The 25,802-nt window shown below is 42.4% G+C and overlaps 5 protein-coding genes across 10 annotated transcripts; 2 read left to right on the top strand and 3 right to left on the bottom strand.

The window, feature by feature from the left end:
- The first annotated feature begins 1,555 nt into the window (after nucleotides 1–1,555).
- LOC120444992 (alkaline ceramidase) lies at nucleotides 1,556–8,953 on the top strand. The gene is made up of 5 exons (XM_039625027.2): nucleotides 1,556–2,062; nucleotides 4,180–4,436; nucleotides 4,513–4,650; nucleotides 7,594–7,886; nucleotides 8,621–8,953. Exons 1-5 carry the CDS (start codon nucleotides 1,934–1,936, stop codon nucleotides 8,689–8,691), a joined length of 888 nt encoding a protein of 295 aa, XP_039480961.1. The 5' UTR covers nucleotides 1,556–1,933; the 3' UTR covers nucleotides 8,692–8,953.
- On the bottom strand, nucleotides 5,221–7,518 carry LOC120444987. Of its 2 annotated transcripts, none has more exons than XM_039625018.2 (2): nucleotides 7,065–7,518; nucleotides 5,221–6,877 (listed from the first exon to the last, which is right to left on the bottom strand). In XM_039625018.2, the coding sequence occupies exons 1-2, from the start codon at nucleotides 7,448–7,450 to the stop codon at nucleotides 5,302–5,304; spliced, it is 1,962 nt and encodes a 653-aa protein (XP_039480952.1). In that variant the 5' UTR covers nucleotides 7,451–7,518; the 3' UTR covers nucleotides 5,221–5,301. The 2 variants fall into 2 exon arrangements, with proteins under 2 accessions (XP_039480952.1, XP_039480953.1); XM_039625019.1 differs by having other exon boundaries at nucleotides 5,221–6,896; nucleotides 7,065–7,270.
- On the bottom strand, nucleotides 8,949–10,740 carry LOC120444993 (6-pyruvoyl tetrahydrobiopterin synthase). 3 transcript variants are annotated; one of them, XM_039625028.1, is made up of 5 exons: nucleotides 10,603–10,740; nucleotides 10,160–10,538; nucleotides 9,973–10,052; nucleotides 9,432–9,577; nucleotides 8,949–9,368 (listed from the first exon to the last, which is right to left on the bottom strand). In XM_039625028.1, the coding sequence occupies exons 2-5, from the start codon at nucleotides 10,225–10,227 to the stop codon at nucleotides 9,156–9,158; spliced, it is 507 nt and encodes a 168-aa protein (XP_039480962.1). In that variant the 5' UTR covers nucleotides 10,228–10,538; nucleotides 10,603–10,740; the 3' UTR covers nucleotides 8,949–9,155. The 3 variants fall into 3 exon arrangements, with proteins under 3 accessions (XP_039480962.1, XP_039480963.1, XP_043861755.1); XM_039625029.2 differs by having other exon boundaries at nucleotides 10,636–10,715; XM_044005820.1 differs by lacking the exon at nucleotides 10,603–10,740 and having other exon boundaries at nucleotides 10,160–10,566.
- Nucleotides 10,741–10,993: 253 nt separating this feature from the next.
- Nucleotides 10,994–25,785, top strand: LOC120444986 (kinesin-like protein KIF14). The gene is made up of 2 exons (XM_039625017.2): nucleotides 10,994–12,586; nucleotides 23,741–25,785. Exons 1-2 carry the CDS (start codon nucleotides 11,153–11,155, stop codon nucleotides 25,664–25,666), a joined length of 3,360 nt encoding a protein of 1,119 aa, XP_039480951.1. The 5' UTR covers nucleotides 10,994–11,152; the 3' UTR covers nucleotides 25,667–25,785.
- LOC120444995 lies at nucleotides 15,282–21,203 on the bottom strand. Of its 3 annotated transcripts, none has more exons than XM_039625033.2 (2): nucleotides 20,718–21,203; nucleotides 15,282–15,468 (listed from the first exon to the last, which is right to left on the bottom strand). In XM_039625033.2, the coding sequence occupies exons 1-2, from the start codon at nucleotides 20,872–20,874 to the stop codon at nucleotides 15,314–15,316; spliced, it is 312 nt and encodes a 103-aa protein (XP_039480967.1). In that variant the 5' UTR covers nucleotides 20,875–21,203; the 3' UTR covers nucleotides 15,282–15,313. The 3 variants fall into 3 exon arrangements, with proteins under 3 accessions (XP_039480967.1, XP_039480966.1, XP_039480965.1); XM_039625032.2 differs by lacking the exon at nucleotides 20,718–21,203 and adding an exon at nucleotides 16,049–16,260; XM_039625031.2 differs by lacking the exon at nucleotides 15,282–15,468 and adding an exon at nucleotides 17,685–19,130 and having other exon boundaries at nucleotides 20,718–21,188.
- Nucleotides 25,786–25,802: the final 17 nt, after the last annotated feature.

The following is a 25,802-nucleotide window of genomic DNA, read 5'->3' on the forward strand; positions in this document are numbered from 1 at the left end:
AGGTATAGAACTTTAAGTTGGCATTACTGTTCAAGATGGCGACCGATTTAACAGCTGTCAAGTGATTTATTCTCAGTTTGGTTTGGCAATTCGTCATGAATAGACTCACGCCTGAACAACGCTTGCAAATAGTGCAATTTTATTTCGAAAATAATGGTTCTGTGCGGAATACGTATCGCGCACTACGTCCATTTTATCGTCGACAAAATCGTCCATCAGAGCAGTTAATTCGATTAACCATGGACCGTTTTCGCACCGCGTTTACTCTTATTGATAACTCGCATCCCCAGAGACGCCGTACGGTGCGTACAGAAGAAGCTATTGCTGCTGTAGAGCGTAGCATTGAGGAAGACCCGAATGAGTCCATCCGCCATCGAGCACAGGAATTGGATCTGTGTCCATCCACTTTATGGAAGATTTTGCGGAAGGATCTTGGTTTGCGTGATTACAAAATCCAACTCGTGCAAGAATTGAAACCAAACGATCATCAAGCAAGGCGTAGATTCGTCGAATGGGCCCAAAACGAGATTGCTGTTGTTCCCGATTTTCATAAGCGAATTTTGTTTAGCGATGAAGCGCACTTCTGGTTGAATGGCTACGTCAACAAACAAAACTGCCGCATTTGGAGTGAAGCTAATCCTCAAGTGTATGTCGAAACACCGTTACATCCAGAAAAACTGACTGTTTGGTGCGCTGTATGGGCTGGTGGAATCATTGGTCCGTACTTCTTCAAAAACGATGATGGCCAGAACGTTACAGTCAATGGTGATCGGTATAGAGCCATGATTACTAACTTTTTCATTCCTGAATTGAACGACCATAATGTCCAGGAGCTGTGGTTCCAACAAGACGGCGCAAAGTGTCACACAGCTCGTGCCACAATCGATTTATTGAAAAACACGTTTGGTGACCGCCTAATTTCACGTTTTGGACCTGTGAATTGGCCTCCAAGATCTTGTGATTTAACACCGCTAGACTACTTTTTGTGGGGCTATGTAAAGTCATTGGTCTATGCGGATAAGCCACAAACGCTAAACCATTTGGAAGACAACATTCGCCGTGTTATTGCCGATATACGGCCAAATATGTTGGAAAAAGTCATTGCAAATTGGACGTCCAGATTGGACTACATCCGAGCCAGCCGTGGCGGTCATATGCCAGAAATCATATTTAAAATGTAATGCCACAAGATTATCTTTCATGTCAATAAAATTCATGTCAATCGAATAATCCATCGTTGTTTTATTGCAATTTAAAGTTCTATACCTCTAAAAAAAACACCCGTTATAAATATACATTTCTTAATACAACTGTAGGGTTTGAGCTGCATCAGATCTAGAATCGATAGGCTTAGCTTAATTAAAAACCGATAGTGGGTAGTCGGTCTTAGAGTATTTATACAAATTAAAATGTTCTACATTCTACACATACATACATGTGTACATTATACATTCCCTAACGGTATTGTTGTGATTTGTTCGCCAAGTCGAACGGTATTTTTTAGGGGATTTCCCGCCTCGACAAACATTTACAATTCCCCTGCACGCGGTCACACAGTGGGTATTTTTGTTTATTATTATCGCGTCGCTCGTTGCGCGCTGGCTTATTTTTGAATAGTGCGTTCCTGGTGCGAGTCGGCAGCGTCCCAAACGTCGTAGATTCCATTGCCTGAGCCACCAAGAACGAACCATTCCCTTACATAACTTCGGAGTACATGGTCCGTAAAGAGCAGCGCGACGGAAGGCAATTAACAAAGACACGCAAGTGCTTGCACACCGTGCTATTATGCAAAGTGCGCTATTGCAGCTGGTCTAAGATTGCAAAGAAAGGCGACAAAGAAAAAGAAAATACAAAGTGCCTGGGTAGAACGAGCGGAATCACCTCCCCAAGTCAGCTGTGATCTCTGCGGTCGGGCCTCCCTCGAGTGGGCGGGATGGGGGGCGGCGGGCTGCTGGACATCTACTCCATGGCCTGGGAGCATCTGAGGCCTGGAAGCTCGCCCGTCGACTGGTGCGAGGGCAATTACTTGATTTCATCCAACATCGCCGAGTTCGTGAACACGGTGAGTATATGCGATTTGTTAAAAAGTAATTTATGCGCTCTGCTCTCGCGCTGCCCCAGTTAGTAGTTGGCCCCGCCGCAGTGGCTGAAATTGCTTTTCACCCTTTTTTACCACAGACAGCTGCGAGTTTTCCTTGTGAATAGGCCTTGACCTTTTCAGAGCGAGACCGAGTGGAAACGTAAACAAAAGATGCTGTTTGCCACGCTTCGTTTGCGATGGCGAGACGGGCAAAGGGTCATTTTCGCAGTGCGACACCCGGAAAATGCAGTTTTCTTATCGCCCCGAGCGTCAGCGTCACACCTGTCCGGTCGATATGAAACTTGATATGCTGGCAGGGAAAAGAAAGACACCCATTTTGCCCTCGGACTGGAATTTCGTGCCTCTTCAGCCTTGGCTGCTACAGGGACTTGAAACTGAGTCTTGCTAGGGCTAGCTTCTCTTATTTGGTAGTTATCATCTCTTTTACTAATTTAATGCCTTAAGACATGTACATAGATAGTGTGCTCCCTATTGGCTTTAGTTAGTCGGCCGCTTGTATATATGTATATGTATATCATATAATTGTCTAAACAAAAGCGGTGTTAGTTGTATTGATAGCCATCTGCATTAAAAAAGCGCTCTTACAGTCGTAACTTGATATGTGCCGGTCTCACTTTCATTATGCCTTATCAATGCTAATCGTCTGATGCAAGCCGTTGATCGCAACGCAGTTTATGAAAACAAACTACTAAAAGTGGATCAAAACAACGACGACACTGTAAACATTGGTTTTTATATTCTATATAACAATATCAGTAAATTAATTACTAATCTCAATAAAAGTATATAAAATGTAAAATCTTTAAATTAGCCCGTTAAATAGTTTTACAGTCTATTAGTTATCATTCCCAGCAAGAAATAGAACGGTCTCAAAGTGGACCCAAGTACAGAGGTTATCAAAGCCCCCATATTTCCACAACACAAAGACAATAGTATGTCGTAACTTACAATCTTGCGTTTCAAATAGAACGCAGTATCATCAATTCGGTCAATGGGAAATGGGGAGCCTAAAGTAACTATGTAGAACAGCTTTTAATATGGTGAAGATACATACATATACTTCCGCTTGCAAACGATAATGGAAATGGGCTTTAATTGATTTGGTCGACATGAGTAATCGTTTGTGGGCCAGTGAAGTGCACGTCGCTTGAAACGCATTTCGGCTTTGTTTAATTGGGTTTGCTCAGCGAATGGAGTGAATAACCCCGATCTTGACACTCTGCTGCACAATAACCAGCGGCACTTCTGATGATATCAAAGGGAGACTTTTTATATATATCGTAAATAGTATAAAGATATTTACGGGTCGAGCCCACTTCCTTATCACTTGTCTTAATAGTATGCGAATATGCTAATGTTGTGCCATGCACACTTTAGATGTGATAATTGCTTTCCTTTTCGTCCATTTGCCAAGTTGAAATAATTTCTGTTTATTCGATTGGCTCAGGCATTTACGTGACACAGTGCAAATTGCCGAGGTGACCCACGTAAAAATGGAAGCAAACACAATTAATTATTCATACGGCCAACAGCAAGACATATGGTCATAATTTTGAGATAGGCATAAAGAAAACTTGAAACATTTGCATATCATAGAACTCCACTAGGAAAAACATAATAATTACCATTTCAATTATTATTCGTTGAAAAGTATGTTTTGGGTTTAAAGAAGCATTTTCGAACCTATAAGGGATATACATATATTCTTCATCATGATCACTGCTTACATATGAACGTCAAAATCTAGGGAACTAGAAGAGATTAAGGCTCTTCTTTCAGATTAAGATTCAACATGCCTAAATTATTCACATTTTAGCTTATCAAAAACCATCTACGTTCCAAAAATTGTTAAAATCGGAGTGTTTACAGTTACTTCATACTGGAAGGAAAGCATTCAGTGTCTGCTTGCAATAGTACTTCCATTAACTGAGTTGATGGTATCTAGTAGTCACGATACTCGATCATGGCTCTCCCCCTTGTTTATGTTTAAGTGTCACTCTAATTGAAGAATGAAAAACGCAATAACATTGAAGGAAAGATATATATTTAAATCCGTTCTACTGCTTTTGCTTCAACAGTTTAGCAACTTTCTGTTCATCCTCCTCCCGCCAGTCCTGATAATGCTCTTCAAGGAGTACGGACGCTTTGTGACGCCCGGGATTCACGTTATCTGGGTGCTGCTCATCGTGGTTGGCCTGAGTTCGATGTACTTCCATGCCACCCTGAGTCTAATTGGCCAGCTGCTGGATGAACTGGCCATCCTCTGGGTCTTCATGGCGGCCTTTTCGCTCTTCTATCCGAAGCGCTACTATCCCAAGTTCGTGAAAAACGATCGGTAAGAACTTTAAACCCCTCTGTGCTATGGCTGGTGCTATCTAAAACCCCCGACTTTCGGTTTCCTTTGTTCCCAGCAAAACCTTCAGTTGGCTCATGCTGTTGTCGGCGATCGCTGCAACGGGCTTGTCATGGTGGAAGCCCATTGTTAACGCCTTTGTTCTCATGTTCATGAGTGTGCCGACCATGGTAATGCTCTACACAGAGCTGCAGAGGTGAGTTTACCTAGCCACAACTCAAATCTGAGGGTCTTACCGATAGGCAGACGGCTCTGATTTTCCGCCTGGTGACCCGAAATGAACCGAAAAACCCATAAATCATGTATCCTATTATCACTCATCCCTGTTATCACGTATGCGATTTTGCTTTATCTTTGGGAACAAGTTTACTGGGCTGGACACCTTATCAGCACTTATTTACTCAATTTTATTCCTTGTCATAGATGATATGTTATGGTTCGAGTAGACCAAAGATCGAAACAAAAGGGTGTTTCCCTGCACTGGCATTCAATGGTTTGAGCCAGACATCGGTGCATCAATCAATCATATCCATCGATTTCAGAGTGTAATTAAGATAAACCTGGAGTAGAGTACTCAGCTCGAGGGCTTATTGTTTATATTGGCTTAGGTAGTCAACGGGCCACTGATTATTTCCCTTGGGACTTACAGCTGTCACAAAGTTGGGTAATGTATGACGTATCTGGGCCGCAACTATCAGGAATTGCTTCATACCCTTGAATTTAATTTTGGAAGCTTGAAAAAGTAAGGATACATACATATGTGACATAATAGTGATAGTTGAAAAATAGTTCCATATTTATTTATATTTGCTCGCGAAAAACGTTCCTTTTAGATTATACATTTTAATTAGTATTTACTAGGCCGATTTAAGCTATCCTTGCAAATACAATATTTCTTGGCGTTCTTGCGTTTTATACAGCTGGCGTCGTTTTTGTAGGAGGTCAATCGACTTAAATCCTCCACATCTATGTGACGCAGCCTTTGGGTTCGACTATTCCAATGCACAGTGGCCTCGAAAATGGGGTTTTTCGGGACTGTCTGGAACATAATGATATAAACGTGCTCGTTTTTATCAGCCGGACTAAGTCCGTTGGACAGGATGGTTTTGCGGTCAGCTTTCTCCACGTTTTCAAATGTGAAATTGTGGCAAAGATGGGTCAGATTTTGGCTAACTAAGTGCTCATTCATTCGCTGCACAATAGCTTCGGCAATTATCTTCGCATACGGGGAATTCGTAATGGTTTCCGTGGGCTGGCAACAGCACCATTTCTCGTCGATTCCGGCCATTTGGCAAGTGCGATTGAAGGGCAGCTCAAAGAAAAGAGAATGACAGCTCTTACACTGTCTTGCCTTGAGACTATCCGGGAAATCATCCACGGACGTGCTATCCAAGTGGAGCAAGTGCTGGAGGGTCATGTAGAAATCATAGTTGGAGGACAGGCGATTTTGGTTCTTCCCGAGATTACTCGCCAAACGGGGATACTTACGCCGGAACCAAGATGGCAAATAGATAAACATCATCGGCATGCGCTCCTCGAAATACCCTGTGGCAGCCTGCCTCAAAGTGTTATACCGATGGCCATGATCACTCATCAGAATCACGATGGATTTGCGGAAGAGACCGGACTCCTCGAAGGACTTTAAATACTTCAAGAAGAGGTTGTCCAGCGCAGTGGCGCCCTCGAAATAATCGTGGGTGAAGCTGTTGCTCCATAGAATCCCAAACATAGGGGATCTGCCGAGGAAGCGATCGATGAACTGCTGACCAAAGTCCCAGACGTAACTGAAGCTGAGATGACGACCCACGCAGTAGGCAGATCCAAAGTCCTTGGTCACTTTAAATTGTTCTTCGATGGCGTAAAGTAGAGGACGTAGGTAGTAATCAGTTGGCTGCTTCACAAATCCCGGTTTCAGGTAGTTGAACGTACTAATGGATGAACAATCTTCGGCGAAGGCTGTTATGTAGTTTGCTTTCTTAAACCGCTTCCAAATGAAGTTTAAGGAGTCCAGGCAGCCCGGTTTCCTGACATCACAATAATCCCTTACTCCCTTCTCGGAATCCCCTGTCAACGCGGCCAGCAGATTGGGAAAGGTATTATCGCCCACCTTATTGTAGCCCTGCATTTCGAACCATCCGGGCTGCTTTACGAATTTGTAAACCGACGGCATTGCTCGTCGAAGATTTATGCGCGACGTGGAGTCCAATCCCATGATAAGAATACTCGGTTTGTGCACCTCACTTTCTTCCTTCACAAAATCCCTGACCTTCTCTTTTGGGAGGCGGTCCTCAATGAAGGAAATGGCATCCCTTTGCAGCAGCTCCCGGTGCCTGCTCACGTCCTTCACATAGCAACTGGTAATCATGTAATCCGTGTGGTTTGGGACGAACTGGTGGTGCTTTATGGGACACCTTCTAAGCTGACTGCAAGAAGTCCAATTGCCTTGTTAATGAAAAAGTAATTGATTAAGTAAAATCGCTCCTATCGATTCCTTCCTTCCCTTTTGTACAATATGCAGCCAATTTATACATTCCAAGTGGAAAAGTGAACGCTTCGAGCTAATCACAGTTGAACCACCTTAGCTAATCGGCAGTTTATGTTTATACTCACTTATAGGTATAGTCGGGTTTCTTGCTGGAGTTATCCCGTGATATCTGCCGGTACTCGCACTCCAGAGTAGCATTGCCCTTCCTGTTCAAAAATGGCTTGGCCAGGTGCTCGTGTACATGTAGTCGGTAGTGATGAGTCTCAAAGTCGAATTCACTTGTAACAAGGTCGCTGTCGTTGTGGCATTGCCTTAGCTTCTTCCGGTGGAAGTTACTCATTGTGTCCCACGTAAAGGGATTCACTGAGGGCATCTTGCACACCGGACTATATACATAGTACCTGTTTGCCCCATGAACACTGTTCTTGTTCCAAAAGCCCAGGAATGCTAGGATGAAAAGGGCTTGAAACTCCTTAGGTGTTTGAGTCATGATCACCTCTGGCAGCAGCATTTTCAGTGTCGTCTCAGAAGTGTCGTTAATAATTGCATTCACAACGCTTAGCTACATTAACATAAAAGTATTGGCGTTTCTTTTTCAATTATTTCCAATTATAATAGTTTATTAATGCCCATATATACTCTTTGTTTATATAGAGTCAGTGACCAGAGGGTTTACCGCCTGGGCATTCGATCGACGACAGTCTGGGCAGTGGCGGTATTCTGCTGGATTAATGACCGGATCTTCTGCGAGGCCTGGTCATCGATCAATTTTCCATACCTGCACGGCTTTTGGCACATATTCATTTTCATAGCAGCCTACACGGTGCTGGTGCTGTTCGCCTATTTCTACGTGGAATCGGAGCTGCCCCAGCGACAGCCGCTGCTAAAGTACTGGCCGAAGAACGAGTTTGAGTTCGGGATACCCTTCATTTCGATACGGAATCCAGGTAAGGCTCTCCGAAACACCATCTGAGGACGATTCTGGAGTGGAGAGGTGGCAGAGAAATGACCAAAGACCAAGCGATAATATCGTACATGCTTTAAAACCATAAACAATTATTGTAAAATTACGGCAACGTAATTGTAGCGCACACTTTTTATATAGTTGAAACCGTTTATTAGCCATAGATATATTTATTAAGCAAACGAATCAGATTCGCGGTTGTATCCAAAGAGATAAGTCTGTTAACGCCTTAATATTCGGTGCATATGAACACTTGGGCCTAAGTCAATATTAGTAGCGCCCTGCTTAGTCCATAAATGGGCGATTGTTCCGTGGAACTAGAAAGACATATCTAAAGCATATTTATTGTTCCGTCTACCCGTTAAATGAGTTTAATCAAAGTCTTCTAACCCGTTCTATGAGTATGAGTTACCATCGGACTGTGATATGTTATGAACTAATTCACCCCATGACTTCCAGAACAAATGATCCTACGCTTTTACCAAAAAGACAAACAATTTTAATAGGTTGTCAGTACCTGACTTTGTAAATTGTTTTGTGGCTATCTAGTTTACGCAAACTAACAAACTAACACCTTTTCTCATCCTGGATTGGAAATCTACTAGCTCCTACTTACTACTGGTAGTAACCACAACTAAAACACTAATCAAAGTAGATCGTTGTTCAAAGTATTATGCCATTCAAATGATCCAAACCGCTACCTTGCTGATCCCACAGATTCAAAAGATTGGCTCGTCTACTGCAGCTTGTACATGCAGGACTATGACTACAAGCACGGAAAGAACTAAGGCATGAATTCGGTTGGATAGCCTTCTCCAAACAGAAACATACACAGCGTGATATAAGTTAGAGTTGCAGAAGGAGGAATAACTAAATTATTTATTAATTACAAAGCTCGCCTGCTCAGCGCAGAAACCAAATTATGTATAGCTGCCATATAGAGCGTTAGCTTAGGAAGTATGATTTACGTAGGCTAAACAAATGTCGACAAATGTACTGCGTTAGAAATGCAAGCTATCTTGTTTAATCGCAATAAAGAATAGTATTTCAGTTGCATTTGTTTTATTCAATGTTATGTTGCATAAACATATTTTACTGCTACATACTGTGTAATTCGTATAACTTTTCTTTTCCTTACATGGTAAGTGTCCTTTCCTACACGTGTGCTTAAGAGGTTGGGTGAGTGTTCGCTGAGCATTGGTCCAATAAAATTCGTTAGGCGATGTCACAATATTCGAATGTAAATTGCTATTCAATCCGAATCCGACGATATATTGGTGCAGGAATCGTGAGCGATGCGTTTGTTAATGGGGTTGTAGATCCCGTTGAGCGGATACGGGCCGCGGTAGCTGATAATGTTCTTTGGAGTCTCATGGATCTTCACCTCGTACAGCAATTCCGGCTTCTTCAGCTGCAGACGGATGTTGTCCCAGATGTAGACGGCCAAGTTCTCTGTGGTACTGGGCTAGGGCAACAAAGAATAGGTTTATTAGAAAGGTAAGCTGTGTTTTGAATTCTGGTTGTTTACTGTATTGGCAAAGTATTCCACATCCTTGTCGAGATTCTTGTGGTCCAAGCGCTTCATAATCACAGTTTCTATAGCCTCTTTCAGCTCCGAGATGTTTAGCACCATTCCGGTTCGCCGATCGATGGGACCGCGAACGGTTATCTCAACTGCAAAGATTACAAATGATTTTAAGTACATCTCTGAAGATATATTCAAACTTGTTGGGATAATCGCTGTCAAGTAATGCTTGAGTTCTTATGCTTAAGCTAATCACAATCTAAAATTAATTAACTATTCGAATCAGTTAAGCACTTGCACCACATTATGCTCCTTCACAGCATTGCTCAATATCAATTCTCGGTTGGCAGTACATATTGATTGCCTTTGAGCGTTGAACTTGAATATGGTTTTGATAAGCGAGCTTGTCGGCCAAGGTTTTGCTATGGTTAGGCACTTTTTCGGTCTCAAATTACCAGTTTAGTGGGGTTATACCTGATTGAACCCAGTATGGCACTTTGCAGGTAATCAGGCGTTTATGTGCGTTTAAGGGGGTATTATTCACCTGTATAGTTGTGTCCGTGGCCGTGAAAATTGTTGCACTTTCCGAAGACTTCCAGATTCTCGGCATCGCTCAATTGGGGGCTAGGGAGGAAATAAGTGCAGCAATCGTTTTAAATTGAACCGAATTGGTTTGCAAACCGTGATTGAGTCAAGCAATTGAATGATTCAATTTGATTCAATCTAATTACCTATGAAGACGATGGCAGGCGCTGAAAGTTTCGCGACGGGTTAAGAAGGCAACAGGTTGCTGCGACATTTCTAGTCTATTTATACTATATCTGATCTGGATCTGGATGTGGATGTGGATGTGGATGCGGATTTAAATCTGCGGCTGATCAGCTGCGCTCTTTGGCACTGTTATACAATGAATGCAAAACCTGCTTTCGAGCCGCTCTTATTTATATGGTACTTGGATCGGGGGAACAAGGAAATATAAGCCACAAATGCGACTACTGCGAAAATCACAGCACTCTCGGAACTAGTTTCTTCTGAACTTTTCGAGTTCGGCAAATGCAGCTGATTAGCGATTGATGTTCTCTCGATGAACTTTGCAAGTGCTTTTATGTGCTGCAGAGACAGGGGTTAGGGTGGTAAGGTTATGGTAACCAACTTATTTAGGCAAGGCGCTAACCTTTATTTGCTGTGGATTTTCAATAATATTTACTTTTGTCTACGTTGCTCTACAACAGCTGCTGCGGAATCGTCAAAGCAGCGCAATCGGTTATCGGCCAGAGATGAGAGGTTTTCCTTACAAGTGCGCAGTTTATTACCGTAACTGTTCTCAGTGATTCACATTAGCAGAAAATACGCACTATATATTTTAATAAATAATATAGCTTTTGAAAATTTGGACACAAATAAATCGTTTTATGGAGACAATACGTTACAACATTTGCAATTATTGAAAGTTATAAATAAAAGCCATCTGATGGATACATTTTTATTTATAATGCCCTTTATATCAAAATATATTTTTTACTTTGTGTATTCTGAATGTGCTGTACATCCCTGGCGCGAAGTGGCGTTGCCAGATCTCAGGTCGGTCACTGAAATCAACTGTGCCTTGTTATCGATCGACGCCCGTCACCAGAAATAAAATAACAAACGACGCCGCGCAATAATTCGAAACTCCTTACAGTTATTTAAAAAACGAGCGTAGAGCCCGAAATAACAAAATAAAGATGAGCAACAAGAGCACACCGGTGCGCCAGCGCATCCAGCAGTTCCAGACGCGAGGAGTCCACAAATCCACGCCGGCGTCCGAGATGCGCAAGAAGATGCTGATGACGCGGACGGAGGATCGGGATCACCGTCCCGAGCAGCTGCTGAACACTGCCTTCAGTGGAAGCACCCCGAAACCGAAACCCAAGTCCACGGCGCTAAATGCCTGCTACACACCCTCGTCACTGTACAGGAATGCAAACAATACTCCTGGAAGATCAAAGACTCCCGGCACCGGGAAATCCAGCTGCAACAGGCCGAAGGAGCGGGACTCCCTTATGGAGTCATGCCTTAGCGTGTCCGAGGAGAGCAACATGATTGTTGCGGTGAGAGTGCGACCTCTGAATGCCCTGGAATGCACACGTGGTCAGGTCACCAATGTGGTCCAGGTGCACGGGAATAGCAACGAGCTGACTGTCCAAGCGGGAAGCAGTGCTGATGCCTCAGCCGGGGTGACCCACTTCTTCAGCTACGACCAGGTCTACTACTCATGCGATCCCGAGAGAAAGAACTTCGCCTGCCAGGCCAAAATCTTTGAAGGCACAGCTCGTCCTTTGATCGACACCGCCTTCGAGGGCTATAATGCCTGCTTGTTTGCCTACGGACAGACGGGCTCGGGCAAATCTTATAGCATGATGGGCATCGAAGCGTTGGATGACGCCGCTCTGGATGGTGGACCGCCGCACGATGAGGCGGGCATTATTCCCCGCTTCTGCCACGAGCTATTCCGCCGGATAGAGGCTGTGAAAAGTCAGCAGCAGCTGCAGGTAGAGGTGGAGGTCAGCTACTTTGAGATCTACAACGAGAAGATACACGATCTGCTGAGTGTCCAACATGCGGCAGCTGCCTCTGGAGAATCCACGCCTATCCAACAGCAGCAACAGCAGCAGCGGCCGGCTCTAAAAGTGAGAGAGCATCCCATCTTTGGGCCCTACGTAGTGGATTTGAGTGCCCACTCGGTGGACTCTTACTCGGCACTCCGCAACTGGCTTGCCGTGGGCAACTCCCAGCGGGCCACTGCCTCCACGGCCATGAATGACAAGAGCTCGCGCTCACACTCCATCTTCAACATTGTTCTGAACCTCACCGATCTGAGCAGTGATGATGGCCTGTCCTCAGATACGGATTCGGGCACGGTTTCCTCCCTGCGGCAGACGCGACGCAGCAAGATTAGTCTGGTGGACCTGGCGGGCAGCGAACGCATAAGCGTCTCTGGATCGAATGGCGAGAGGATTCGCGAGGGCGTCAGCATCAACAAGAGCCTCCTGACGCTGGGGAAAGTTATTGCCGCTCTGGCCGATTCCCGCAAGGCCAGCGGCAATGGACCCCTGAGCTCTGGAGCACCCAGCACCTTCGTTCCCTATAGGGAGAGCGTGCTCACCTGGCTGTTGAGGGTAAGTGTTACACAATATTTATTAACAGCGTTTGTACTTATCAAGTGGGTCAGTGGGTTGTACTACTTTTGGTTAGTGATAACTCTTCCTTATCCTACAAACAAGTTCAGCTCAGTAATAATTCATAATATGCCTTCAATATTTGCATATATTTTTTGTCACTTATTGCATTTATTCGGTAGTGTGGAAGGCCCCACTTTTGCCACCACCAATGGATAGGTTATCAACACTTTCGCTGCGATTAGGCAGTGGCCCACGGAATGAGGTCCCCTCACAATCAGTAATTACCCGGAAAGCAATCAGTACGTCGAACTGCACTGGGAATGCAAATGACACGTCGACCCCTGCGGAAATTACCTACAAAAGTTCATACGGACAAACGTTTATATAACCAATCGCCTAAATAGAATTGCTGGGCACGATATTAGAGCTTCCACAGATCTTGTGATGAGCAAAGCCCGTTGCCTAATGAGATATCATCTCGTGAAGATCTGTCGACTCTAGACACGCGAATACAGTTTTAATGATGTCTGCATTTTTAGGAGCAGTTGCTAAACAGATTTGTGTTGTTTGCTCTATCAATTAAGTGGAGTGCTAAATACCTTAAATAAAATAAGGCGTAAAACTGTCCGAAAAACAGGGAAGAGGAGACAACATCAGCCAGAGATTAGATTCAGTTTATCTGGACTTTATAGGACAAAATATGAGATCTCGAGTTCTGAACTCAAACTTTGTTATCATTAGTTGGTTTTGTTCATATTAATGTCTGAGTTCCTTTTTTACTTCGCTATCATTTTCGATAGAAAAGCCTTTTATTAATTTTATTATACCAAATCAAAGACCTCCCGCACCTCAATCAAATGAGTGATTAAAGTCTTGGCCTCTTATCATATCTATTTAATCTATTTTTGTTGCTTTTTATTTGCTTATAAGATTTATGTCCTAACACAAAGGCACGTGTAAGTTTTCTAGAAAATTATTTTAAGAAAGCAAATAAAAACAAGAGCGAACGCTATAGTCGAGTTCCCCGACTATCTGATACCCGTTACACAGATAGTGAAAGTGCGAAAGAGTCTTCAACACTGACAGTTTTTGCCGGTTTGTGGGCGTTAGAGTGGGCGTGGCAAAAAGTTTTTTGGCAAATCGATAGAAATTTACAAGACATACAAAAATGAAAAAAAAATATCAAAACATTTTTCAAAAGTGTGGGCGTGGTGGCTTTGGGCGGTTTGTGGGCGTTAGAGTGGGCGTGGCAAAAAGTTTTTTGAGAAATCGATAGAAATTTACAAAACCAATAGCAAAAAAGAAAAAATATTAAAACATTTTTCAAAAGTGTGGGCGTGGCAGTTTTGGGCGGTTTGTGGGCGTTAGAGTGGGCGTGGCAGCATGATTCGACAAACTTGCGCTGCGTCTATGTCCCTGGAGTCTGTATGCCTAATCTCAACTTTCTAGCTTTTGTAGTTCCTGAGATCTCGACGTCCATACGGACAGACAGACGGACGGACAGACGGACATGGCCAAATCGACTCGGCTATTGATCCTGATCAAGAATATATATACTTTATATGGTCGGAAACGCTTCCTTCTGCCTGTTACATACTTTTCAACGAATCTAGTATACCCTTTTACTCTAAGAGTAACGGGTATAAAGAGCAGTTTCTTCACTTGGGTAATAAAATTTGTTTTTTAAAAGATCTTCGCAAATGGTGGCATAGGCAATGTTTACATGCTCAACAGAAAAATTGTTATAAAATTGTCATGTGATTCGATTGTTCTATATTAGTTAACATAGCGAGAGCATTACTATTTAACATACTAAAGCTATTTGTTTCACGATTGTTTGAATTGAGTAACAACCGAGTTTTCCGTAGTATATCCATTGTACATACTCACATATGTGTGCCCTTTGAGTTAACAACTGTTCTCAAATGAACATAACAAGTTTATAATATCTTGATTGTTGGAATATTACAAGGCTAGTTAATCCCATAGTATACAAGTATCAGCTTCTAAAAAAAGGTGCACCTGACATTTACAGCGTAATTTATAATCACTCCACTGCACTCAATGACTAATTACACGGCGCCTGAGTGCGAGTCTCTTGATTGAAGGTACTTCAAAGTCCGAACACTTGTCTCTTTTCCCGAAACCCGTTCCACTGAGTGTTATTTAGTGTCCAGCCACTTTGCTTTTAGTTACGGTAGTACGCCCCATAAAATTGCTCACATGATTTATTTTTGTACGCTGTCTTTGCCATAAAAGGTGAAGACAAATATTTGATGGAATGGCGTCGTACCCAAGTTGGTTGTGTATCCCAATTCCATTGGGGACCCTTGCACGGCAGCTCACGTGGTGACGAATCGCACCAGAGAACTACTATTCCACAAACAATTTAAACACGCTATGGCTGCAAAAAAAACTATGTGTTGAATAGTTTAGGTGCTTTAGATAAAGGTTTGCATGTTGAATGTGCGATCGTCACTAGTTTGTACGTCGTTAAGGTTTTTGTTACATTTTCTCTACCAGGAAACAAAATGGAAGCGACCTTGCTTGGTCGCCTCTGATATTTTTGGCTTTCAATCGTTTCTTTATATCAGTCAAGTACTTTTCCTATCTCTGCATAAGCAACCCAAGTTCCATCTACATCTTCCTTTGCCACCACCCCATAGATTTAAAAATACTTTGTAGATAATGTTTTATTTGTGTTTTCTGAGGCGTACTCTGGTACTAAAACAATATTACACTTGATACGTTATCGCGTCTCCTAAGTTGCGACACAAACATTTTCAATTGTTGCTGTCGCTGTCGCCGTTTTCCACAATTACAGGCTGATGGCTCGCATTTGCAATTGCCCTTGCTCAGCTTTTTTCCATCCTTAAGAGCTGCAATAACAATTTGTACAGAATATGAATAATTCATGGAGATAGTCTGGATGGTAACTAAACATTTACAAAGTCATTTCAAGCCACTAGAGGTAATTGATAGCAGAATTCATTACATTTGCATCAAAAGACAATCATTAGTAAATATCTAAAACAAACGAATTCTAGATTTAACCTTTAATATATATGTATATACAATAAAATCTGGATGGTTTATAAGAGCTTCCAAACTGAACTGCACTCGTGCTTTGAAAATTAACAGTCCGGTTTTATTATTACCTTAATCAGACTCCCCATTATAAAGCTTTAACACAGTTCATTATCTAAAAAGATGATTATTCAAAACAAAAAAGGAAAATAATGAGGAAATATTAATAATAATGAGTGAACTGCAACCTGCTATTAATACTGTTACCTATACTGTCATTAAATTTGACTAACAAGAATCCACTTTTATGGAAGTGTTTTTGTTTTACTGAAAGCTTTGCTTCAAGAATAATACGTTTAGAATAGTTGATATATTTTTAGGAACACATGAACTCATTCGTTTAAAAATCCAATAGCTAATGGTCAAATTCACCTTGCGACTTTACTCCTCTGGAGCTTTTAATTTTTTTTAACAAACGGTTCAGCATTTTTGAAGTGCAGAAGAATCTATCCTTTTCTCTAAGAAAGCAGTGATTTGATATCCTTTTGTTTATAATATTTCTATATTTTTATAACTCTCTTTAACTTGTTGTGGCCTTCACATGGCTGAAGCAACTTTGGAACTGGAAATGTGGAGTCCCAAGTCAACTTTCTAAATAAATTCCAAAACAAACTTGTTCGTGTGCAAAGCCCTGGAAACCGCACTGAATTCATAATCAGAATTTTCCGAGTTCGCTTCGGAAAGCCACAAACACTGTTCAGATAGCAAGTGGGGATGTGGGTCTCGGAATAAAATCCAGAAACATCGAATTGAATGCAAATGCCGTACGTTCACACGATTTAAAAATCGATTGATCCGTGATGTCTAATACGTGTATATAATTCAAAAAGCGTGCCACTGTTGATACGTCATTTTATTATTTTCGTAATTAGCAAAAGTCGAGTTGTCTGTCGCCGCTATGAATTTTTTAAATAAGCCCCGTTTTTAGTTCACAAATTAATGCTAATTATCGGACCGAAACAATGTGACATACAAAGCAGTAACCATATTAATTTTTCAAAAGATTTTGACTAATTGAGCAGAACTTTGGGTTTCTCACTGGGGGCAGGTTCGCTGCCATTCAATTTTATCTAGTAAATAATATGGAATTCAAAAGTTTGGTGGCAGTTTCAATACCTCTTTATCTCAGGCCACTTAAGCATTATATAATCTTTAGAACGTGTGGTCTCCGTTCCAGTTTCCCGCATAACAACATTTGTAATTTAAGCCAGCGTTTAATAATATATTTCGCGCCCTCACCCCCCGTCGAGTTCCCCTTCCCGAGAGCCAAGTGGTTAGCATTGAATATAAAATGAGTAGAATTCGCTGCACAAACAACTGAATGTATGGCTTCCCCCGCGATTTGTTTTTCTCAAACAGCGCTTTCCTATTGCGAATACCCGTGCACATCCATTGAAATAGCTTCTCAGCTTGATCAGTTGAAATTTTGATTCGCTGCCCCGTTCTTGACTTTCGTGATTAAGGCACGAGTGATCTCATCTACGCGTGTCACACGGTTATTGCTCTAATTCAATTCGGTTAGGTTGAGTGGGGGTTTCAGTTCGGTGAGGGGGTGTCCGTGGACATTCGCATGGTCAAGTTCCAGGTCGGTTTATTGGGGTTCGAGGTGCTTTCTCGGGAACACCCTTAGCTCCCAGGATAGTGCTCAAAACCTGACCTTAGTCATCAAGTACTTACTTACTACATGTTTAATCTTTGCAAGCGGCGGAACATTGAGATCAGCCTCAGCTCACAAAGGACAGATTAACTTCAATTAGTAAACTGGTGCGAGACGGAAAGATTTCCGTAAAGATTTGCAAACAAAATTAGAGCTTTTATTTGGAAAATTTGATCCAGTTGAGGTCGGTTGTCCGAACTGACCAACCTTAACGTAATTGAAACAGGTGTCTCTAGTAATCTCTATTTCACCGTTTTGTGATCAAATCTCTACTTGATTTTAGAAATCGTTGCAACTATGAATTAAGTTAATTAAAAAATACATCAGTTTGGAATAAATACACATTTTAACTTAAATTTTTGTAATCATTTGTCGTTTTATTGGTTTACATATAATTTAAATTAACCATTAATATATAATATATATGATATATAACATTGTATAAATTGAAAATTTTCTTGGTACCTGCAAGCAAATTTTACACAAATCATTATATTTTGATCAATTACTTAAATGACTAATGAAATTGTTAAATCGATTTTATAATAGTTCCGTCCTTTTTGCACAGTTCAGCCTGAACGCCAAAAACTTAATAACATTGTCTGTTCTGTAATTACAAGTTGGGTTAACAAAATTTAACTAGGCATAAACTTTTGAAACACTTTCAACTTTTACATATACAGCATTACATACATATTTCGATTTCATTTCTTTTTGACTTTTGCTCGGACTGTGCAACGCCCAGTTGGTATTACAATAAATATAGGGGAATGTCTAATATAGACAAGGATACAATAAAAATCGGGGTCCAAAGTATGTACTACGCATATATCGAAAAATAATAGTTGTAAACCTTGATTGGCTGCAATGGAGCATTTTGCTTGTTATAGTTTTCATTATTTCGTGCTGCTTATACGGTATACCTGTAATTGATCCAATTGGGTCCCAAATAATTCAACGGAGAAAACAAACTTTTGGCTTAACAATTTTCTACTGCAATTTACTCAGTCTCGTACGCAAAATAGAAAATTCTGTTTTTGCTTCCCTTGTTGTGTTTCGTGTACATTTATAATTTTTTTTAGCTTTTTTTAGCATGTTCTGGTTTAACTAAGGTCAAAAAATGCGTTGGTCAAGCGGGCAGGTTTTCGTTACTTGATTATTTCGTCGTGTGCTATTGTTTGTTGGTAAATAAATTGTAGTTGTACATAACTGCAAAACTGGTGTAAAAACGAAGTGGCAGCTAATGAAAAAAAGGGAGTTGTAAATTGGTATCAAGTGTATCCGGCTTTTGTAAATGGTAGTGTATTCGCAACGCGGAAATGCTTTAACAACCATATCAAAAATAGGGGTACAGTTGCCTTGGATTATTGTAGCTGCAGGTCGCTGTCTCGCTCTCTCGCGCAATCTTCGTCTTTAAGAACTTTTTCTCTTTTCTCCTCTGGTTTTCTTCGTCTTTGTTCTTACTCTTTCAGGTTTCCTTTCTTCTGGTTATACATTTGTATACATATATGGCATTTCGCGAATGCTGCGGGCATCGTCCGCAGTAGAGTCGTCCCGCTCCCACTCACACCTTGCAGCTTTGGGGGGCGGCAAGAACGGCCGACTGGCTGTGATTGTGGCTGTGCTCCAACTCATGCTCATGCTCGTGCATGTCCTCCTCGTCCTCGCAGATGCTGTCATGGTGCTTCCGCTGCTCCCGCTTGCGCATGTAGTTGATGAGCGGTCGCTTCTTGTGCTCCTTGCAGAACGGGCAGTCCTTGCGCATCTGCTTCTCGGACTTTATCTGCTTGCACTTTTCTGCAATGGAGAGAATGGTATAAGTCACCAGTTAGTGAAGGTCGGCACTGAATGTTCGCCCTCGTCTGTTTTTTCCCTTTCGCTTCCTCTGCTCTTTTCGGCCTACGTGCCCTTCTGGCCGTCGAACAGCTGATTTGACTACGTGACGTTGTTGCGTCTACGTTCACGACGTCACGTCGCCAATGATGGCTCCCCTCCGCTCCCCGATTTTTCCCGTTATTCGACGTGTGACCCTGTGACGCAAGCAGATATATGTAAATTTAATATTATTATGTACTAGATTTCGAAACCCCTTTTTAAAAACTAACCTATCTAATATTTGGTTCTAATAGGCACATTGTTGTTTTTTTTCTACTGTAACTGTACTTACGCTCTGTGTGCTTATGTGACCTGTCTAGTCAATTAAACCACTGCTTTGATTGCTCAATTGACCATGTTAAAAGCTAAACGGTTATTATTGATTAAAGACCAGCCGATCCATGTGGAAAGTCTATTCATAGCCACTGATAAGCGACCTTGCATAATCTCTAAATGTGTTCCACACTGAAAAAAAGTGATGTAAAAATTGGATATATGCATATATGCTTATCCATATGCATGTAACAATTCTAATATAAATAAAGTTGTGTGTATACTACATATGTACATGTAAATCTAAAGTCTAAAGTGAGCTAAATATTTGCTTTGCATAATCTTAGGTTTTATTTTTTTATTTCTCTACTCCGATAATTCCCGATAATTCATTACGCGTAATTAGTCATATGTATATGTACATATGTATAATATGCGAAGGTTTACCTTTCGCACACCTCATTTTTTTATTGCGCTTCAGTTTTGGCACACGAACACAATGAAGCCCTGCTTTATTTGTTCCTCCCTAAAAAGAATCCATTGTTCGACCACCTGCTCAATTTTAGTGAGCCGACCATGGAGGTACAGCCAAATCTTAGTTCTTAGTACCTATTGTCTGTGTATTTAATAATCGTAAAATATTCGAGTGCATAGTGCCTCTTAATGGACTTAACTGACCTCGATAGGAGCGGGTTTAACCACCTCTAAAATAGCCACACAAAGTTTATCTTTGCTGCCTTTTACGATTTTCCACAGGTAACGATATATATGTACTCTTTTTGTGTGTCCATGTGAATTGCGCTTTAGCTTTGGAATGCCGGAAACTCGTAAGGAAGCTTGTGGGCTTTTAGCTGTTTTGTGTGTGCAATTAAGCGCGAATATACCTTAGCACGTGGATATAAGCCGTAAATATAAACAAAATCGTGGGGGTGTGTGGCTGGAACCTACTTGATAAGGCGAGTCGCGCCGCGAAACTTTAGACACCCTGTGCTTGTGCGCAAAATTAAGGCGTGTTTCGCACACAAACATGCATACACACACACATACACACTCATGCACATGGGCCAAGAAATCAGGCTGGCTATTTATAAATTGTTGCAAAAACAACAAACAACACACGCACGCAATACTCAAATACAAGTTGGAAACGCGCCTTGCTTATCTCGCTCCTTTTTTGCCAGTGCATTCTGTGCGCGATATGTGTACGGAGCTATCTTGCTTGTCGCCAAAAATTACCTTGCACACGACTGTAGCAGTCCTTGACCGCATGTGAGGAGGTGGTGGACTCCAGGGTTCCATAGGGGAATTCCTCGTAGTCCCTGTAGTACCCGCTGCGCATGGACCCGCCATATGCCATCGTGGTGTCGCTGACGCAGAATCCCCAAACATCCATGTCGATGCTGTGCTGTGGTTTTGGTGTTTTTTTTTGCGAAGTGCAGTGCCAATCAGCGGGATGTTTGTGATGTGGGTGTGTTTTTTTTCTCTCTTTTTGTCTTTTGCCGCGTTGGGCGAGGTCGTTTCACTTTGTCTCTCGGATTGCTGGGCGTCCAATGAACTCTGGCTTTTAAAATCACTTTGTTTTTTGTTTTTATAACGTTTTTTGTGCACTTTTGCGTGGAGGTAACTCGGTGCAGAGGTTTTCTTCTTTCTTCTCGATTTGCAAATCTCTTGCCGAAATTCGATGTATTCTGTTGAAAGTCTCTCGTGAAACTGAAAGCCGAACACTAGAATTACTGCATTTTTGTAGCTCTCGTGCGCTGACGCTGCTTCGGCTCTTGTTTTGCTGCGCACTTCGGATCTCCCCTATATTTACTTCTCATGTGCCGACGTATGAATGTGTGTGGACTGTCGCGGGAAATACTTTAGGGCATGTGTATTTAAATTAATGGACTGGACCGAATAGCTAACAAAACCTCACTTAAAAACTTAGGCCAACGGACTTTCTTAGCTTGCTTAGCCAACACCTTAAAAGATTTTGTTATGGAAAAAAGTTCCATTTCAATAGTTTGTTTTCTGAAATTTTGTTTAAATATTTTCAATGTCTGCAAGTATTTCAATTAGGAGCTTATACTCTGCTGCCCGCACTTGTAGGAAAATATGCCTGTTTATAAACACGTATGTGTGGCATTGTGTTTTGTTGTGTTTTCGCGTCTCGTGCTTTTGTCAGAGCTTCACCTTCCACCCGGCCCCTCCCCTTTCGAGTGGCCACAGTGGTTTAACCACTGACTTGGGGCACAGTGGGTCGCTACTCTCAAAACCTCTTTGGCAGTGGAAGTAACCATTTTCCAAATGATTCACCGTGTGTTAGTTTGAAAATGTTTAATAAATGTTAATTAGCCGGTTCATGAGGAATACTCTTGGAAGTTTTTCTTATTAGCGGGGAATTGCTAATACCGCAAAGATGACGAAAAAGTAATCATGAGAGTGATCTGACGGATGTTCAACGGCTGATCATCTGGAGGATTGGATGGACATCTTGTCTTTATAAGGCTCGCTAATCACGGTCTAGACTACAGGCCGACCATGTCGTGATTTAGCCTTATTTCTGAAACCAATTTTGGTTGCTAAGCGGATCGAGTACTTTTTAAGAGACCAAGTGGAGTGTTTGGACATTATGTATGGACATTATTTCAACCGCGTGTCATTCTGGAAACCCAACGATGGCTCACAACATGTAAAGCCAGTTGCTGCATTTTTTTATAGTCTAGGGGTTAAGAGGTTTGCGAATATATACTAAAATCTAGTGCTAATTGGTGGTCTACGTCATTTTAGCCGGTTCCGATCAAGGTTTTGTTGTTTTGTCTTAAAAAGCATACCGCCTTTATTAGCGCTTTCCTGCGGTTTAACTTTGATGCACGCGAATTTAAGACTTTTATGAGCAGATCGTGAATTATTTCTAAAGGTGGCAGGGCGCAGAGAGCTATATTTAGTCGAAAATATTTGATATATGGTACGCTTTGGTACGCGAATGACTAACCAAGAGCGTCGTCATTAATTGAATTAATTTGCGGTTAATGGACCCAGATTCTGACCAGACGACACTGACGAGCCCCTAAGGTCACCTATCAATTAGATATTAGTAGCTATTTTTCATGGTATGTTTTTGCACCTCCGACCACTGTGCACGCCTACGCCGCTGCTGCTGCGCAGTTTGTGTAATCAACCATCTTCTTTTCCTTTCCCACTCTTGTTTGGCCCACGGTGCTGACCTGCTTAATCAAACAAGTGTCACTTACGCACACTGCCAAGAATGCGTTCTAAATAGCTAATACAAAGCTTTTTTTGAATACATATGCTACAGTGTACACTTCAAAAAAGAACTATTCGGTAAAAATGCTGCGAATGGGCAATGCATTTGTAATCACCTCCACCAATATCACACCAAGCAAATATATAACTAACACTTATATTTTCAAACCTATTCCTTCCGTGTACTTCCATGTGATTGCATTTTGTGTGCACAACAACTTTAACATTCCCGCACAGCAGTTTCTGATAAGTCAGATGATAGCGACCATCAGTAGGTGCCTTTGTCACGGTAGCTTTACGCAAACAGTTGGGCGTTGTCTTATCAATTTGCCCGTCCTTATCGCACCGCGTCCCCAATCGAAACACACACTCGAAGGTTTAGATTGTCAATTTTCCATTCCTTGAGATTTTCACGTATCTGTTCTGAGTGCTTTCGAGTGCATTATAGTCGCCATGGTCTCACTGTTTACCGATTGTTAATCGTCGTACCTCAAGCATAGAAGGGTATATTCTTTTCTACTGAATCTGCTTAGGGTGGAGAACAATTGCCCTTATCAATTTGGGAAAAAGAAGTTTATTCTTCAACACATATGTATATCGTATTAAATCATTCTTATCGCATTGAAATTATATGGACCAATAACAATTCCATATAGGAACCATTGAGATTTAATATGTAAATAGGTTTATGTTATTCCTTAAAAGATTTTTTTACGGCTATAAGTTTTACATCTATCATACAAATAAAATACAATTATACATATATTATATGAGGCTAACACTAGTGTTAATGATTCATGTATGCCCTTGTTGTGATTTACCTTTATTTTAACGGTGTTAAAAAATATTGTTATAAAAGCAAGAAGTTGAAAGTCAAGCAACAGGTTTTATAGAACACCCATTTGCTGCATCGACCCTTCCAATAAATAAATTGATTTACCATAGAGATTAATATCAAAACAATATAATAACCCACTTTTAATTCAACTGTTGGCTTTCCTTCTTTCCAGGAAAATCTCGGCGGGAACTCGAAGACGGTCATGTTGGCCACCATATCACCGGCCAGTATCCATGCGGATGAGACCTTAGCCACTTTGCGATACGCCTGCAAGGCGCGTTCCATCGTCAACCGGGTGAAGGTGAACGAATCTCCCCACGACAAAATCATACGGGATCTGCGCGCCGAAGTGGATCGCCTGAAGTCGCTGAGGAACGAGTACGAACGCCAACGGCGCTTGTCCGGCAATGGTAATAATCCTGTGCCACGTAAGATCATCATTGAAACCTCCGTGGATGAGACTGAAGTGGAGGCACTGCGTCAGCAGTTGGCAGAACGAGAAAGGGAGCTGAGTCGTGCGCAAAAATCCTGGATGGACAAGCTCAAGGAGGCGGAGGACCAGCGCAAGTCGGAACTTCGTGTCCTGAAACGCCGGGGATTGGCCTTGGAACTAACCGCCGATCAAAAGCAGGCCTGTCTGGTCAATTTAACAGCGGATCCCATACTGAGTGGCACCCTGTTTTATCTTTTGCCACAAGGACTGGTGCGGATTGGACGAGGTCGTCTGCCAGGAGGTAGTTCTAGTTCGCAGCCTGATATTGTACTGGATGGTCCACTGGTGGCCTTGCAGCACTGCAGCATCGAACATGAACGTGGTGGCAAGTTGTATGTCAGTCCCGGTAGCGAGGACTTCGAGACGTACGTGAACGGAGAACTCCTGGACAATCGTCGCCAGTTGTTCCATGGGGACCGCCTCGTTATAGGTGGTTCACACTACTTTCGCATTTCCAATCCCTTCTGCTCGCAGAGAGGCAAATCCGATCGTCCGGTAGATTTCCAGCTGGCGCATCAGGAGATTTTGCAAAAGCAGGAGCAGCAACTTCGCACCGAACTGGAGGCGGAAAAGCGAGCCGCTCTCACCAAGATCGAACAGGAGCGGGCGCAGCATGCCCGGGACTTTGAGGAGCGTCTGCAGTGCCTCGAACTAGAGCAGTTTAAGTACAAATGCAACAGCGAGATGCTAGAGACGGAGCGCCAAGCTCTAGCCTGGGCCCAACAACAGGAACACACACCCTTAAGACAGGAAGATGCTGTATCAACTCCAGCACAGAAGTCGACTATACTGGAAGATATTCAGCGTATCATGCTGAATCCTTCGGAGGAGAGTCTTCACAAAACCCAGTTGATGGTCAAAGAGGCCACCCAGCGCTGTCGCCAGTTGGGTTTGCAATTGGAATTCCGACAAACACAGTCGCCAGATGAGTTTGGTCTGCTGCGCTCGGTAATCTTGATCCTGGATAAGCAGCGAGGATTAAAGGCCGAGTGGCCTACTGCCAGACTGGGAGTGTGGTTGGATTTGGTCAGGGATAATGCTGAACAGCAGGAAAAGTTAAATGCCGACACCATTTTTCAGAGTGTTGAGGTAGACTGGAAGCCCCTGGATGCGGATCTCAATGAGACTCTGAGTGACACACACAACTCGAGCCGCATTGCCCTTAATCTGAGTGCCATGAAGGATGTTTTGTTGAATAAACCGCTAAAAAGACTATTAAACGCGACCAGCAGCAACATCAATACACCGCGGCAGACATCCACGCCCTCACCTGGAAGTCAACTGGTGCACTTCACCAAACGCCTGCTGACCTACGATCCTGAGGAAACACCTGGCAGTCAGAGTAGTTTTACCTCGGTCGTCCAGCAAGAGCTGCAAATTATGCAGCGATCCGCCCAGCGATTACGCCACCACTGCGAGGCTGCCCTACTCGAGCGGGAGAATTATCAGGACAACGGTGTCCTGGCCGTCAGCCTGCAAGAGGCTCTGGCACGACTGGACTCTGTGCTCAACGGGATGCACACTTCATTGGCTCGGGCGGAGGCCACTGCAAGCGTCACTTCGCCTTCGAAAACTCAGAAGGCTGTGCGTTTTCTTATCGATTGACAAAGATTAGACCGCACCTTGGACTAGATTTTATGCTGCAATGTGCTTTGTGTTTGTTTTTATGTTTTTAAATATATATTTTGTATATTGGTTTTTAAAAATAAAATATATTAATAGCACCAACAAGTAAAAAGAA

Source organism: Drosophila santomea, chromosome 2R (genome assembly GCF_016746245.2).
Source record: "Drosophila santomea strain STO CAGO 1482 chromosome 2R, Prin_Dsan_1.1, whole genome shotgun sequence".
NCBI classification, from domain to species: Eukaryota; Metazoa; Arthropoda; class Insecta; order Diptera; family Drosophilidae; genus Drosophila; species Drosophila santomea.